This window comes from Oncorhynchus tshawytscha, linkage group LG10, assembly GCF_018296145.1.
Source record: "Oncorhynchus tshawytscha isolate Ot180627B linkage group LG10, Otsh_v2.0, whole genome shotgun sequence".
Classification (NCBI taxonomy): Eukaryota; Metazoa; Chordata; class Actinopteri; order Salmoniformes; family Salmonidae; genus Oncorhynchus; species Oncorhynchus tshawytscha.
Genome location: NC_056438.1, coordinates 11,540,205 through 11,557,991, shown reverse-complemented (window position 1 = coordinate 11,557,991; position 17,787 = coordinate 11,540,205). Strand labels below are relative to the sequence as shown.

Below are 17,787 nucleotides of genomic sequence, written 5' to 3'. Positions count from 1 at the left end.
GTGTCACTTAGAGAGAGCAGGGGAACAGGGAGTGTTTTTCCCTGTTCAAATTAGGGATTTCGGTAACAGAACTTTTCAGTTCAGAAATGGCTGTAAATATGTTGCAGCTTCAGCAATACGGATAGATGAACCCTGGTCACTACATCAGGGAGGAGAGATGAACCCTGGTCACTACATCAGGGAGGAGATGAACCCTGGTCACTACATCAGGGAGGAGATGAACCCTGGTCACTACATCAGGGAGGAGATGAACCCTGGTCACTACATCAGGGAGGAGAGATGAACCCTGGTCACTACATCAGGAGGACAGATAAACCCTGGTCACTACATCAGGAAGGAGATGAACCCTGGTTACTACATCAGGGAGGAGAGAGACAGAGATGAACCCTGGTCACTACATCAGGGAGGAGATGAACCCTGGTCACTACATCAGGAAGGAGATGAACCCTGGTCACTACATCAGGGAGGACAGATGAACCCTGGTCACTACATCAGGGAGGAGATGAACCCTGGTCACTACATCAGGAAGGAGATGAACCCTGGTCACTATATCAGGGAGGAGATGAACCCTGGTCACTACATCAGGAAGGAGATGAACCCTGGTCACTACATCAGGGAGGAGAGAGACAGAGATGAACCCTGGTCACTACATCAGGAAGGAGAGATGAACCCTGGTCACTACATCAGGAAGGAGAGATGAACCCTGGTCACTACATCAGGAAGGAGAGATGAACCCTGGTCACTACATCAGGGAGGAGATGAACCCTGGTCACTACATCAGGGAGGAGATGAACCCTGGTCACTACATCATGGAGGAGATGAACCCTGGTCACTATATCAGGGAGGAGATTAACCCTGGTCACTACATAAGGGAGGAGATTAACCCTGGTCACTATATCAGGGAGGAGATGAACCCTGGTCACTATATCAGGGAGGAAATGAACCCTGGTCACTACATCAGGGAGGAGATGAACCCTGGTCACTACATCAGGGAGGAGATGAACCCTGGTCACTACATCAGGGAGGAGATGAACCCTGGTCACTATATCAGGGAGGAGATTAACCCTGGTCACTACATCAGGGAGGAGATGAACCCTGGTCACTACATCAGGGAGGAGATGAACCCTGGTCACTACATCAGGGAGGACATGAACCCTGGTCACTACATCAGGGAGGAGATGAACCCTGGTCACTACATCAGGAAGGAGATGAACCCTGGTTACTATATCAGGGAGGAGAGAGACAGAGATGAACCCTGGTCACTACATCAGGGAGGACAGATGAACCCTGGTCACTACATCAGGGAGGACAGATGAACCCTGGTCACTACATCAGGGAGGACAGATGAACCCTGGTCACTACATCAGGAAAGGAGAGATGAACCCTGGTCACTACATCAGGAAAGGAGAGATGAACCCTGGTCACTACATCAGGAAAGGAGAGATGAACCCTGGTCACTACATCAGGGAGGAGAGGTGAACCCTGGTCACTACATCAGGAAAGGAGAGATGTACCCTGGTCACTACATCAGGAAAGGAGAGATGAACCCTGGTCACTACATCAGGAAGGATAGATGAACCCTGGTCACTACATCAGGGAGGAGATGAACCCTGGTCACTACATCAGGGAGGAGAGAGACAGAGATGAACCCTGGTCACTACATCAGGGAGGAGAGATGAACCCTGGTCACTACATCAGGGAGGAGAGAGACAGAGATTAACCCTGGTCACTACATCAGGGAGGAGAGATGAACCCTGGTCACTACATCAGGGAGGAGAGAGACAGAGATGAACCCTGGTCACTACATCAGGGAGGAGAGAGACAGAGATGAACCCTGGTCACTACATCAGGGAGGAGAGAGACAGAGATGAACCCTGGTCACTACATCAGGGAGGAGATGAACCCTGGTCACTACATCAGGGAGGAGAGAGACATAGATGAACCCTGGTCACTATATCAGGGAGGAGATGAACCCTGGTCACTATATCAGGGAGGAGAGGTGAACCCTGGTCACTACATCAGGGAGGAGATGAACCCTGGTTACTATATCAGGGAGGAGATGAACCCTGGTCACTACATCAGGGAGGAGAGGTGAACCCTGGTCACTACATCAGGGAGGACAGATGAACCCTGGTCACTACATCAGGGAGGAGAGAGACAGAGATGAACCCTGGTCACTACATCAGGGAGGAGAGAGACAGAGATGAACCCTGGTCACTACATCATGGAGGAGAGAGACAGAGATGAACCCTGGTCACTACATCAGGGAGGACAGATGAACCCTGTTCACTATATCAGGGAGGAGAGATGAACTCTGGTCACTACATCATGGAGGAGAGATGAACCCTGGTCACTACATCAGGGAGGAGAGAGACAGAGATGAACCCTGGTCACTACATCAGGGAGGAGAGATGAACCATGGTCACTACATCAGGGAGGAGAGATGAACCCTGGTCACTACATCAGGGAGGAGAGATGAACCCTGGTCACTATATCAGGGAGGAGAGAGACAGAGATGAACCCTGGTCACTACATCAGGGAGGAGAGATGAACCCTGGTCACTACATCAGGAAGGAGAGGTGAACCCTGGTCACTACATCAGGGAGGAGAGAGACAGAGATTAACCCTGGTCACTACATCATTGAGGAGATAGACAGAGATGAACCCTGGTCACTACATCAGGGAGGAGATGAACCCTGGTCACTACATCAGGGAGGAGAGATGAACCCTGGTCACTATATCAGGGAGGAGAGAGACAGAGATGAACCCTGGTCACTACATCAGGGAGGAGAGAGACAGAGATGAACCCTGGTCACTACATCAGGGAGGAGAGATGAACCCTGGTCACTACATCAGGAAGGAGAGGTGAACCCTGGTCACTACATCAGGGAGGAGAGGGACAGAGATGAACCCTGGTCACTACATCAGGGAGGAGAGATGAACCCTGGTCACTACATCAGGGAGGAGAGAGACAGAGATGAACCCTGGTCACTACATCAGGGAGGAGAGAGACAGAGATGAACCCTGGTCACTACATCAGGGAGGATAGAGACAGAGATGAACCCTGGTCACTACATCAGGGAGGAGATGAACCCTGGTCACTACATCAGGGAGGAGAGAGACATAGATGAACCCTGGTCACTATATCAGGGAGGAGATGAACCCTGGTCACTATATCAGGGAGGAGAGGTGAACCCTGGTCACTACATCAGGGAGGATATGAACCCTGGTTACTATATCAGGGAGGAGATGAACCCTGGTCACTACATCAGGGAGGAGAGGTGAACCCTGGTCACTATATCAGGGAGGAGAGATGAACCCTGGTCACTACATCAGGGAGGAGAGATGAACCCTGGTCACTACATCAGGAAAGGAGAGATGAACCCTGGTCACTACATCAGGGAGGAGAGGTGAACCCTGGTCACTACATCAGGGAGGAGAGATGAACCCTGGTCACTACATCAGGAAATGAGAGGTGAACCCTGGTCACTACATCAGGGAGGAGAGGTGAACCCTGGTCACTACATCAGGGAGGAGAGGTGAACCCTGGTCACTACATCAGGGAGGAGAGGTGAACCCTGGTCACTACATCAGGGAGGATAGGTGAACCCTGGTCACTACATCAGGGAGGAGATGAACCCTGGTCACTATATCAGGAAAGGAGAGGTGAACCCTGGTCACTATATCAGGAAAGGAGAGGTGAACCCTGGTCACTACATCAGGGAGGAGAGAGACAGACATGAACCCTGGTCACTACATCAGGGAGGAGAGATGAACCCTGGTCACTACATCAGGGAGGAGAGAGACAGAGATGAACCCTGGTCACTACATCAGGGAGGAGAGATGAACCCTGGTCACTACATCAGGAAGGAGAGGTGAACCCTGGTCACTACATCAGGGAGGAGAGGGACAGAGATGAACCCTGGTCACTACATCAGGGAGGAGAGATGAACCCTGGTCACTACATCAGGGAGGAGAGATGAACCCTGGTCACTACATCAGGGAGGAGAGAGACAGAGATGAACCCTGGTCACTACATCAGGGAGGAGAGAGACAGAGATGAACCCTGGTCACTACATCAGGGAGGAGAGAGACAGAGATGAACCCTGGTCACTACATCAGGAAGGAGAGGTGAACCCTGGTCACTACATCAGGGAGGAGAGAGACAGAGATGAACCCTGGTCACTACATCAGGGAGGAGAGATGAACCCTGGTCACTACATCAGGGAGGAGAGAGACAGAGATTAACCCTGGTCACTACATCAGGGAGGAGAGATGAACCCTGGTCACTACATCAGGGAGGAGAGAGACAGAGATGAACCCTGGTCACTACATCAGGGAGGAGAGAGACAGAGATGAACCCTGGTCACTACATCAGGGAGCAGAGAGACAGAGATGAACCCTGGTCACTACATCAGGGAGGATAGAGACAGAGATGAACCCTGGTCACTACATCAGGGAGGAGATGAACCCTGGTCACTACATCAGGGAGGAGAGAGACATAGATGAACCCTGGTCACTACATCAGGGAGGAGAGATGAACCCTGGTCACTACATCAGGAAGGAGAGGTGAACCCTGGTCACTACATCAGGGAGGAGAGAGACAGAGATGAACCCTGGTCACTACATCATTGAGGAGATAGACAGAGATGAACCCTGGTCACTACATCAGGGAGGAGATGAACCCTGGTCACTACATCAGGGAGGAGAGAGACAGAGATGAACCCTGGTCACTACATCAGGGAGGAGATGAACCCTGGTCACTACATCAGGGAGGAGAGATGAACCCTGGTCACTACATCAGGGAGGATAGATGAACCCTGGTCACTACATCAGGGAGGAGATGAACCCTGGTCACTACATCAGGGAGGAGAGAGACAGAGATGAACCCTGGTCACTACATCAGGGAGGAGAGATGAACCCTGGTCACTACATCAGGAAGGAGAGGTGAACCCTGGTCACTACATCAGGGAGGAGAGGGACAGAGATGAACCCTGGTCACTACATCAGGGAGGAGAGATGAACCCTGGTCACTACATCAGGGAGGAGAGAGACAGAGATGAACCCTGGTCACTACATCAGGAAGGAGAGATGAACCCTGGTCACTACATCAGGAAGGAGAGATGAACCCTGGTCACTACATCAGGAAGGAGAGATGAACCCTCGTCACTACATCAGGAAGGAGAGATGAACCCTGGTCACTACATCAGGGAGGAGAGATGAACCCTGGTCACTACATCAGGGAGGATAGAGACAGAGATGAACCCTGGTCACTACATCAGGGAGGACAGAGACAGAGATGAACCCTGGTCACTACATCAGGGAGGAGAGAGACAGAGATGAACCCTGGTCACTACATCAGGGAGCAGAGAGACAGAGATGAACCCTGGTCACTACATCAGGGAGGATAGAGACAGAGATGAACCCTGGTCACTACATCAGGGAGGAGATGAACCCTGGTCACTACATCAGGGAGGAGAGAGACATAGATGAACCCTGGTCACTACATCAGGGAGGAGAGATGAACCCTGGTCACTACATCAGGAAGGAGAGGTGAACCCTGGTCACTACATCAGGGAGGAGAGAGACAGAGATGAACCCTGGTCACTACATCATTGAGGAGATAGACAGAGATGAACCCTGGTCACTACATCAGGGAGGAGATGAACCCTGGTCACTACATCAGGGAGGAGGGAGACAGAGATGAACCCTGGTCACTACATCAGGGAGGAGATGAACCCTGGTCACTACATCAGGGAGGAGATGAACCCTGGTCACTACATCAGGGAGGAGATGAACCCTGGTCACTACATCAGGGAGGAGATGAACCCTGGTCACTACATCAGGGAGGAGATGAACCCTGGTCACTACATCAGGGAGGAGAGATGAACCCTGGTCACTACATCAGGGAGGAGAGGTGAACCCTGGTCACTACATCAGGGAGGAGAGGGACAGAGATGAACCCTGGTCACTACATCAGGGAGGAGAGATGAACCCTGGTCACTACATCAGGGAGGAGAGAGACAGAGATGAACCCTGGTCACTACATCAGGGAGGAGAGATGAACCCTGGTCACTACATCAGGAAGGAGAGGTGAACCCTGGTCACTACATCAGGGAGGAGAGGGACAGAGATGAACCCTGGTCACTACATCAGGGAGGAGAGATGAACCCTGGTCACTACATCAGGGAGGAGAGATGAACCCTGGTCACTACATCAGGGAGGAGAGAGACAGAGATGAACCCTGGTCACTACATCAGGGAGGAGAGAGACAGAGATGAACCCTGGTCACTACATCAGGGAGGAGAGAGACAGAGATGAACCCTGGTCACTACATCAGGAAGGAGAGGTGAACCCTGGTCACTACATCAGGGAGGAGAGAGACAGAGATGAACCCTGGTCACTACATCAGGGAGGAGAGATGAACCCTGGTCACTACATCAGGGAGGAGAGAGACAGAGATTAACCCTGGTCACTACATCAGGGAGGAGAGATGAACCCTGGTCACTACATCAGGGAGGAGAGAGACAGAGATGAACCCTGGTCACTACATCAGGGAGGAGAGAGACAGAGATGAACCCTGGTCACTACATCAGGGAGCAGAGAGACAGAGATGAACCCTGGTCACTACATCAGGGAGGATAGAGACAGAGATGAACCCTGGTCACTACATCAGGGAGGAGATGAACCCTGGTCACTACATCAGGGAGGAGAGAGACATAGATGAACCCTGGTCACTACATCAGGGAGGAGAGATGAACCCTGGTCACTACATCAGGAAGGAGAGGTGAACCCTGGTCACTACATCAGGGAGGAGAGAGACAGAGATGAACCCTGGTCACTACATCATTGAGGAGATAGACAGAGATGAACCCTGGTCACTACATCAGGGAGGAGATGAACCCTGGTCACTACATCAGGGAGGAGAGAGACAGAGATGAACCCTGGTCACTACATCAGGGAGGAGATGAACCCTGGTCACTACATCAGGGAGGAGAGATGAACCCTGGTCACTACATCAGGGAGGATAGATGAACCCTGGTCACTACATCAGGGAGGAGAGATGAACCCTGGTCACTACATCAGGGAGGAGAGAGACAGAGATGAACCCTGGTCACTACATCAGGGAGGAGAGATGAACCCTGGTCACTACATCAGGGAGGAGAGATGAACCCTGGTCACTACATCAGGGAGGAGAGATGAACCCTGGTCACTACATCAGGGAGGAGAGATGAACCCTGGTCACTACATCAGGGAGGAGAGATGAACCCTGGTCACTACATCATGGAGGAGAGATGAACCCTGGTCACTACATCAGGGAGGAGAGATGAACCCTGGTCACTACATCAGGGAGGAGAGATGAACCCTGGTCACTACATCAGGGAGGAGAGAGACAGAGATGAACCCTGGTCACTACATCAGGGAGGAGAGAGACAGAGATGAACCCTGGTCACTACATCAGGGAGGAGATAGACAGAGATGAACCCTGGTCACTACATCAGGGAGGAGAGATGAACCCTGGTCACTACATCAGGAAGGAGAGGTGAACCCTGGTCACTACATCAGGGAGGAGAGAGACAGAGATGAACCCTGGTCACTACATCAGGGAGGAGAGAGACAGAGATGAACCCTGGTCACTACATCAGGGAGGAGAGAGACAGAGATGAACCCTGGTCACTACATCAGGGAGGATAGAGACAGAGATGAACCCTGGTCACTACATCAGGGAGGATATGAACCCTGGTCACTACATCAGGGAGGAGAGAGACATAGATGAACCCTGGTCACTATATCAGGGAGGAGATGAACCCTGGTCACTATATCAGGGAGGAGAGGTGAACCCTGGTCACTACATCAGGGAGGAGATGAACCCTGGTTACTATATCAGGGAGGAGATGAACCCTGGTCACTACATCAGGGAGGAGATGAACCCTGGTCACTACATCAGGGAGAGAGAGACAGAGATGAACCCTGGTCACTACATCAGGGAGGAGAGATGAACCCTGGTCACTACATCAGGAAGGAGAGGTGAACCCTGGTCACTACATCAGGGAGGAGAGGGACAGAGATGAACCCTGGTCACTACATCAGGGAGGAGAGATGAACCCTGGTCACTACATCAGGGAGGAGAGAGACAGAGATGAACCCTGGTCACTACATCAGGGAGGAGAGATGAACCCTGGTCACTACATCAGGAAGGAGAGGTGAACCCTGGTCACTACATCAGGGAGGAGAGGGACAGAGATGAACCCTGGTCACTACATCAGGGAGGAGAGATGAACCCTGGTCACTACATCAGGGAGGAGAGATGAACCCTGGTCACTACATCAGGGAGGAGAGAGACAGAGATGAACCCTGGTCACTACATCAGGAGGAGAGAGACAGAGATGAACCCTGGTCACTACATCAGGGAGGAGAGAGACAGAGATGAACCCTGGTCACTACATCAGGAAGGAGAGGTGAACCCTGGTCACTACATCAGGGAGGAGAGAGACAGAGATGAACCCTGGTCACTACATCAGGGAGGAGAGATGAACCCTGGTCACTACATCAGGGAGGAGAGAGACAGAGATTAACCCTGGTCACTACATCAGGGAGGAGAGATGAACCCTGGTCACTACATCAGGGAGGAGAGAGACAGAGATGAACCCTGGTCACTACATCAGGGAGGAGAGAGACAGAGATGAACCCTGGTCACTACATCAGGGAGCAGAGAGACAGAGATGAACCCTGGTCACTACATCAGGGAGGATAGAGACAGAGATGAACCCTGGTCACTACATCAGGGAGGAGATGAACCCTGGTCACTACATCAGGGAGGAGAGAGACATAGATGAACCCTGGTCACTACATCAGGGAGGAGAGATGAACCCTGGTCACTACATCAGGAAGGAGAGGTGAACCCTGGTCACTACATCAGGGAGGAGAGAGACAGAGATGAACCCTGGTCACTACATCATTGAGGAGATAGACAGAGATGAACCCTGGTCACTACATCAGGGAGGAGATGAACCCTGGTCACTACATCAGGGAGGAGAGAGACAGAGATGAACCCTGGTCACTACATCAGGGAGGAGAAATGAACCCTGGTCACTACATCAGGGAGGAGAGATGAACCCTGGTCACTACATCAGGAAGGATAGATGAACCCTGGTTACTACATCATGGAGGAGAGATTAACCCTGGTCACTACATCAGGGAGGATAGAGACAGAGATGAACCCTGGTCACTACATCAGGGAGGACAGATGAACCCTGGTCACTACATCAGGGAGGAGAGATGAACCCTGGTCACTACATCAGGGAGGAGAGATGAACCCTGGTCACTACATCATGGAGGAGAGATGAACCCTGGTCACTACATCAGGGAGGAGAGATGAACCCTGGTCACTACATCAGGGAGGAGAGATGAACCCTGGTCACTACATCAGGGAGGAGAGATGAACACTGGTCACTACATCAGGAAGGAGAGATGATCCCTGGTCACTACATCAGGGAGGAGAGAGACCGAGATGAACCCTGGTCACTACATCAGGGAGGAGAGAGACAGAGATGAACCCTGGTCACTACATCAGGGAGGAGATAGACAGAGATGAACCCTGGTCACTACATCAGGGAGGAGAGATGAACCCTGGTCACTACATCAGGAAGGAGAGGTGAACCCTGGTCACTACATCAGGGAGGAGAGAGACAGAGATTAACCCTGGTCACTACATCAGGGAGAAGAGATGAACCCTGGTCACTACATCAGGGAGGAGAGAGACAGAGATGAACCCTGGTCACTACATCAGGGAGGAGAGAGACAGAGATGAACCCTGGTCACTACATCAGGGAGGAGAGAGACAGAGATGAACCCTGGTCACTACATCAGGGAGGATAGAGACAGAGATGAACCCTGGTCACTACATCAGGGAGGAGATGAATCCTGGTCACTACATCAGGGAGGAGAGAGACATAGATGAACCCTGGTCACTATATCAGGGAGGAGATGAACCCTGGTCACTATATCAGGGAGGAGAGGTGAACCCTGGTCACTACATCAGGGAGGAGATGAACCCTGGTTACTATATCAGGGAGGAGATGAACCCTGGTCACTACATCAGGGAGGAGAGGTGAACCCTGGTCACTACATCAGGGAGGAGAGAGACAGATGAACCCTGGTCACTACATCAGGGAGGAGAGAGACAGAGATGAACCCTGGTCACTACATCAGGGAGGAGAGATGAACCCTGGTCACTACATCAGGAAGGAGAGATGAACCCTGGTCACTACATCATGGAGGAGAGATGAACCCTGGTCACTACATCAGGGAGGAGAGAGACAGAGATGAACCCTGGTCACTACATCAGGGAGGAGAGATGAACCCTGGTCACTACATCAGGGAGGACAGATGAACCCTGGTCACTACATCAGGGAGGAGAGATGAACCCTGGTCACTACATCAGGGAGGAGAGATGAACCCTGGTCACTACATCAGGGAGGAGAGATGAACCCTGGTCACTACATCAGGGAGGAGAGAGACAGAGATGAACCCTGGTCACTACATCAGGGAGGAGAGATGAACCCTGGTCACTACATCAGGAAGGAGAGGTGAACCCTGGTCACTACATCAGGGAGGAGAGAGACAGAGATGAACCCTGGTCACTACATCATTGAGGAGATAGACAGAGATGAACCCTGGTCACTACATCAGGGAGGAGATGAACCCTGGTCACTACATCAGGGAGGAGAGATGAACCCTGGTCACTACATCAGGGAGGACAGATGAACCCTGGTCACTACATCAGGGAGGAGAGATGAACCCTGGTCACTACATCAGGGAGGAGAGATGAACCCTGGTCACTACATCAGGGAGGAGAAATGAACCCTGGTCACTACATCATGGAGGATAGAGACAGAGATGAACCCTGGTCACTATATCAGGGAGGAGAGATGAACCCTGGTCACTACATCAGGGAGGAGAGATGAACCCTGGTCACTACATCAGGGAGGAGAGATGAACCCTGGTCACTACATCAGGGAGGAGAGATGAACCCTGGTCACTACATCAGGGAGGAGAGATGAACCCTGGTCACTACATCAGGGAGGAGAGATGAACCCTGGTCACTACATCAGGGAGGAGAGATGAACCCTGGTCACTACATCAGGGAGGAGAGATGAACCCTGGTCACTACATCAGGGAGGACAGATGAACCCTGGTCACTACATCAGGAAGGAGAGATGAACCCTGGTCACTACATCAGGGAGGAGAGATGAACCCTGGTCACTACATCAGGGAGGATAGAGACAGAGATGAACCCTGGTCACTATATCAGGGAGGAGAGATGAACCCTGGTCACTACATCAGGGAGGAGAGAGACAGAGATGAACCCTGGTCACTACATCAGGGAGGAGAGAGATAGAGATGAACCCTGGTCACTACATCATGGAGGAGAGGTGAACCCTGGTCACTACATCATGGAGGAGAGATGAACCCTGGTCACTACATCAGGGAGGAGAGATGAACCCTGGTCACTACATCAGGGAGGACAGATGAACCCTGGTCACTACATCAGGGAGGACAGATGAACCCTGGTCACTACATCAGGGAGGAGATGAACCCTGGTTACTATATCAGGGAGGAGAGAGACAGAGATGAACCCTGGTCACTACATCAGGGAGGACAGATGAACCCTGGTCACTACATCAGGGAGGACAGATGAACCCTGGTCACTACATCAGGGAGGACAGATGAACCCTGGTCACTACATCAGGGAGGACAGATGAACCCTGGTCACTACATCAGGGAGGACAGATGAACCCTGGTCACTACATCAGGGAGGAGAGATGAACCCTGGTCACTACATCAGGGAGGACAGATGAACCCTGGTCACTACATCATGGAGGAGATATGAACCCTGGTCACTACATCAGGGAGGATAGATGAACCCTGGTCACTACATCATGGAGGAGAGATGAACCCTGGTCACTACATCAGGGAGGACAGATGAACCCTGGTCACTACATCATGGAGGAGAGAGACAGAGATGAACCCTGGTCACTACATCAGGGAGGAGAGAGACAGAGATGAACCCTGGTCACTATATCAGGGAGGAGAGATGAACCCTGGTCACTACATCAGGGAGGACAGATGAACCCTGGTCACTACATCATGGAGGAGAGATGAACCCTGGTCACTACATCAGGGAGGAGAGATGAACCCTGGTCACTACATCATGGAGGAGAGATGAACCCTGGTCACTACATCAGGGAGGAGAGATGAACCCTGGTCACTACATCAGGGAGGAGAGATGAACCCTGGTCACTACATCAGGGAGGAGAGATGAACCCTGGTCACTACATCAGGGAGGAGAAATGAACCCTGGTCACTACATCAGGAAGGAGAGAGAAGGTGGGTGCTTGTCCCACGGTCACTGGTTGTCTGATCCCGGCACAATCAAATCAATTGCTGGTCAGACTCCCTCTAATCATTTGTCTCAATTATTGAATCAAACAGTGTGCTTAAAGTATCAGACAAGCTCAGTGAATATAGGATGTCTCCATGTCTTTTAATCAACTATCTATGGAAAAATACATGTTTTTAAAAATGACAGATGGCTCTTGGTTGACCAATATGTGTTTTTTTTAGTCGGACAGCCCTAGTGGCCGTGAATGTATAAACATAATGTCAATAGAATTGTCTGAATAGAACAGCAGATGTGGAACAGGATGATGTTTTTATAGGCCTGGGACCAAACCAGTATGGTGCTACTCATTAGTATCACAGCAAGGAAAGGAAAACCGCTCGAATGTTGGAAACAAACATCATCATGTTGTCATCCAGAGTCAGTTTCACCACCTGTAGCACAGTTAGTACTCGTCTAGACTGGAGGTCGACACTCGAGTCTAGACTGTGTGTTTGTCTCTGGACTCGCAGCCCCATGTGTGTGTGTGTTGTGTGTGTTCCTCTTCCTGAAATGACCCTGTTTGTCCTTCATTTTAAACTTGCATGCAGTTCCACTGTCACACCACTGTGAGTGTGTACCTGAGAGTGCGTTCCTTGTCTTTGATTTCCCCATCTATACAGGCCCTGATCTCACCACGTCTGTCCTGTCTGTCTCTCTAACTCTGTCTCACTCGCTCTAACTCTGTCTCCTCCAGACCTGATCCACTGCACCAGTGAGATGAACGTGTCGGTCCCCCAGCTGGCTGACACACTATTTGAGAGGACAGCCAATAGCAGCTGGGTGGTGGTCTTCAAAGCTCTGATCGCTACACACCACCTTATGATGTATGGCAATGAGGTAAGTGAAAACACACATGGACTCACGGACACGGACTCACGAACAAACACACACGGACTCCCGGACACGGACTCACGAACACACACACACGGACTCACGGACACGGACTCACGAACACACACACACGGACTCCCAAATGCCTTCCATAGTGTTCTCAGGGAGCTGCCTCCATGTTAAATTCAGTCTAGGCCTGCGTTGAGCTCTTGAAATGTGTTCCTGGTAATGTTCTATTTGACAAGAGGGGAGGACAACCACTGTACTGATGATGATTACCACAGCTACTTTGACTGTTTCAACTCGATGATCAAAGGCCACCGGACCTTGTCACCTTAGTTTAGCAAGAGGCACATTTCCACACGAGGATGATGTAACCAACCATTCTTGTAGCTTTCTTTTTCTCTTACGATGTTGATTCTAAGACGTCCTCTGGCCAGAGAAAGAGAGAGGGGTAACAGGGAGAGGGAGAGGGAGGAAGATGGAGCAGGAGAGGGGGGACTAAAAGAGGGAGAGGGAGAGAGAGGGGGGAGAGATCAAAGGAATGAACTAGGGAGAATGAGGGAGAGCTTTATCCCAGTCTCCATTCCATAGTGTTGGTCTTGATTTGGATCGGTTGGCAGCACTGTGTTGTCGAGTTTAGTTTTAGTCCAACCAACCAGTATCAATACTCCGTTAATTCTTCACCCAGGGTTTATCCTATACACCTGCCAAGCTTTTCTATCGCTCCTTCTCCCTTCCTCGTGAGAGGGAGCTCGCTCTCTTTCTCTCTTTGTCTTTTTGTCTTTTTTCTTCCCTCTTCTCATCTCTTCCCTCTCTTTCTCCTCTCTTCTATATCTTATTTTTCTCCTCTCCCCTCTCTTCCCCTCTTGTCTCTCTTTCTCTTTTCTTTCGCTTCTCTCTCTCCCCTGCACTCTCTCATCCTCGCTGTCTCTCTGTATCAATACCCTATCCGATCTTCACCTATACTTTTCTCTCTTCAGCTCTGCCAAGAAACAGTTCCTTAGGAGACGACATTGTTATGCAGAATGTAATAGTCTATCGTTCTAGATCAACGGTGTTTTCCTGTTGTACATGGACATGTACAGTTGAAGTCGGAAGTTTACATACACTTAGGTTGGAGTCATTAAAACTAGTGTACATACACTTAGGTTGGAGTCATTAAAACTAGTTTACATACACTTAGGTTGGAGTCATTAAAACTAGTGTACATACACTTAGGTTGGAGTCATTAAAACTAGTTTACAAACACTTAGGTTGGAGTCATTAAAACTAGTTTACATACACTTAGGTTGGAGTCATTAAAACTAGTTTACATACACTTAGGTTGGCATCATTAAAACTAGTTTACATACACTTAGGTTGGAGTCATTAAAACTAGTTTACAAACACTTAGGTTGGAGTCATTAAAACTAGTTTACATCACTTAGGTTGGAGTCATTAAAACTAGTTTACATCACTTAGGTTGGAGTCATTAAAACTAGTTTACATACACTTAGGTTGGAGTCATTAAAACTAGTTTACATACACTTAGGTTGGAGTCATTAAAACTAGTTTACATACACTTAGGTTGGTCAGTCATTAACTTGGAGTCATTTACATACACTTAGGTTGGAGTCATTAAAACTAGTTTACATACACTTAGGTTGGAGTCATTAAAACTAGTTTACATACACTTAGGTTGGAGTCATTAAAACTAGTTTACATACACTTAGGTTGGAGTCATTAAAACTAGTTTACATACACTTAGGTTGGAGTCATTAAAACTAGTTTACATCACTTAGGTTGGAGTCATTAAAACTAGTTTACATACACTTAGGTTGGAGTCATTAAAACTAGTTTACATCACTTAGGTTGGAGTCATTAAAACTAGTTTACATACACTTAGGTTGGAGTCATTAAAACTAGTTTACATACACTTAGGTTGGAGTCATTAAAACTAGTTTACATACACTTAGGTTGGAGTCATTAACTCGTTTTTCAACCACTCCACACATTTCTTGTTAACACACTATAGTTTTTGCAAGTCGGTTAGGACATTTACTTTGTGCATGACACAAGGAATATTTCCAACAATTGTTAACAGACAGATTATTTCACTTATAATTCACTGTATCACAATTCCAGTGGGTCAGAAGTTTACATACACTAAGTTGACTGTGCCTTTAAACAGCTTGGAAAATTCCAGAAAATTATGTCATGGCTATAGAAGCTTCTGATAGGCTAATTGACATTATTTGAGTCAATTGGAGGTGTACCTGTGGATGTATTTCAAGGCCTACCTTCAAACTCAGTGCCTCTTTGCTTGACATCATGGGAAAATCAAAAGAAATCAGCCAAGACTTCAGAAAAATATTGTAGACCTCCACAAGTCTGGTTCATCCTTGGGAGCAATTTCCAAATTCCTGAAGGTACCACGTTCATCTGTACAAAAAATAGTACGTAAGTAAAAACACCATGGAACCACGCATCTGTCATACTGCTCAGGAAGGAGACTCGTTCTGTCTCCTAGAGATGAATGTACTTTGGTGAAAAAAGTGCAAATCCAGACTACGGTTTGCAACTGAACATGGGGACAAAGATCGTACTTTTTGGAAAAATGTCCTCTGGTCTGATGAAACAAAAATAGAACTGTTTGGCGATAATGACCATCGTTATGTTTGGAGGAAAAAGGGGGAGGCTTGCAAGCCCAGGAACACCATCCCAACCGTGATGCATGGTGGTGGCAGCATCATGTTGTTGGGGTGCTTTGCTGCAGGAGGGACTGGTGCACTTCACAAAATAGATTGCATCATGAGGTAGGAAAATCAGGAAGATATATGGAAGCAACATCTCAAGACATCAGTCAGGAAGTCAAAGCTTGGTTGCAAAAGGGTCTTCCAAATGGACAATGACCCCAAGCATACTTACAAAGTTGTGGCAACATGGCTTAAGGACAACAAAGTCAAATTATTGGAGTGGCCATCACAAAGCCCTGACCTCAATCCTATAGAACATTTGTGGGCAGAACTGAAAAAGCGTGTGTGAGCAATGAGGCCTACAAACCTGACTCAGTTACACCAGCTCTGTCAGTAGAAATGGGCCAAAATTCACCCAACTTATTGTGGGAAGCTTGTGGAAGGCTACCCGGAATGTTTGAACCAAGTTAAACAGTTTAAAGGCAATGCTACCAAATACTAATTGAGTATATGTAAACTTCTGACCCACTGGGAGTGTGATGAAAGAAATACAGGCTGAAATAGAATGATTTATCTACTATTATTCTGACACTTCACATTCTTAAAATAAAGTGGTAAACCTAACTGTGGAATTTTTACTGGCATTACATGTCAGGAATTATTAAACAGTTTTTTTTAATGTATTTGGCTAAAGTGTATGTCAACTTCCGACTTCAACTGTATGTACACGTGTCGTATGTGTGTGTGCAGTCCCAGTTATACGGAGTGTTTGTCCAGTCGTTTCCTGTGTGTGGCGAGTGTAGGCAGGCCGCAGTGTACCAAAACAACCAGATTACAGGAAGCCTTAGACAATGAGCAGGAGAGAGAGAGCCAGGGCACCCACCCAGCCCGGCGCCTCAAGCCTCCCCTCAGGTGCTCTGATCCTGGCTGTGGCTACTCAGGTTACTGGGCCGCCCTCCTGGGAGTCTGGAAGTCTGGCTGCTGACTGTACTATACTGCACTGAGCCTGAACAAGGTTACTCTAGAGAGGGTAGACTGGGAGAGGGCCTGCTTCCATCCCCCCACCCAAGGGCAAAAGATGGGGATGGAGTTATGGAAGGCACAACAGTAAGGTCGGGGGAGGATATAGGAGTGATGGAGGAGGATATGCTTGGAGACCGCTCCATTGCCCAGCTTGGAGACCGCTCCATTGCCCAGCTTGGAGACCGCTCCATTGCCCAGCTTGGAGACAGTACCACCCCTACCTGGCTGGGAGGAGCGAGGACACTGAAAGAATGCTTATGCTAAGCACATGTTCGGTCTCCCACCTTGAGATAGCGAGGTTTTCAGATGTAGACAGGGGGCATAGTGAATGTGTGTGTTTATATTTAAGTAATAAGGCACGAGAACCTGGGGATTATTGTGTGCTAACTCCCAACTAAGGGGTTATGCCCGAGGCGAAGCCAAGGCCCTTTGGAGGGTGTTACTCTCGATGTGTCCCGGGTTCAGGGCCTTATTGCTTTCGTAAAACGGTTGCCGACGTGTATTAAGAAAAGTTTTCATTCAAACGTTATTACATTGAGTGAGTTCTGAGATTCTGAAGTTGCTAGCCAAGTAGCATTGCTTGCCTAGTAGCATTGCCAGCCTACTAGCATGGGGAAATGTTGTCTAGATTCTATTTTTCCAGGGGAGATTAAGTTTATAAATTGACTGTCTGGGCTGTGAGACACTGGATGCGTATTGATAAATCTAATGAACTTGTTAATTGTTTGATTCTCCTCTACTTCTGATTACTTTTTAGCCAGTAGTTCTGAAAGTAGTGCTCGCAAGCTAACATTGGTCCCCCAAAAATGA

At 49.1% G+C, this 17,787-nt stretch overlaps 1 protein-coding gene across 4 annotated transcripts in view; it reads left to right on the top strand.

The window, feature by feature from the left end:
* LOC112259727 (phosphatidylinositol-binding clathrin assembly protein) overlaps positions 1-17,787 on the top strand; it is a 64,031-nt gene that overhangs the window by 13,010 nt on the left and 33,234 nt on the right. For all 4 annotated transcript variants that reach the window (XM_042328118.1, XM_042328120.1, XM_042328119.1 and 1 more), the window contains exon 2: positions 13,140-13,282. In XM_042328118.1, the coding sequence (XP_042184052.1) occupies positions 13,140-13,282 (143 nt within the window). The remainder of the gene's footprint in view (positions 1-13,139; positions 13,283-17,787) is intronic.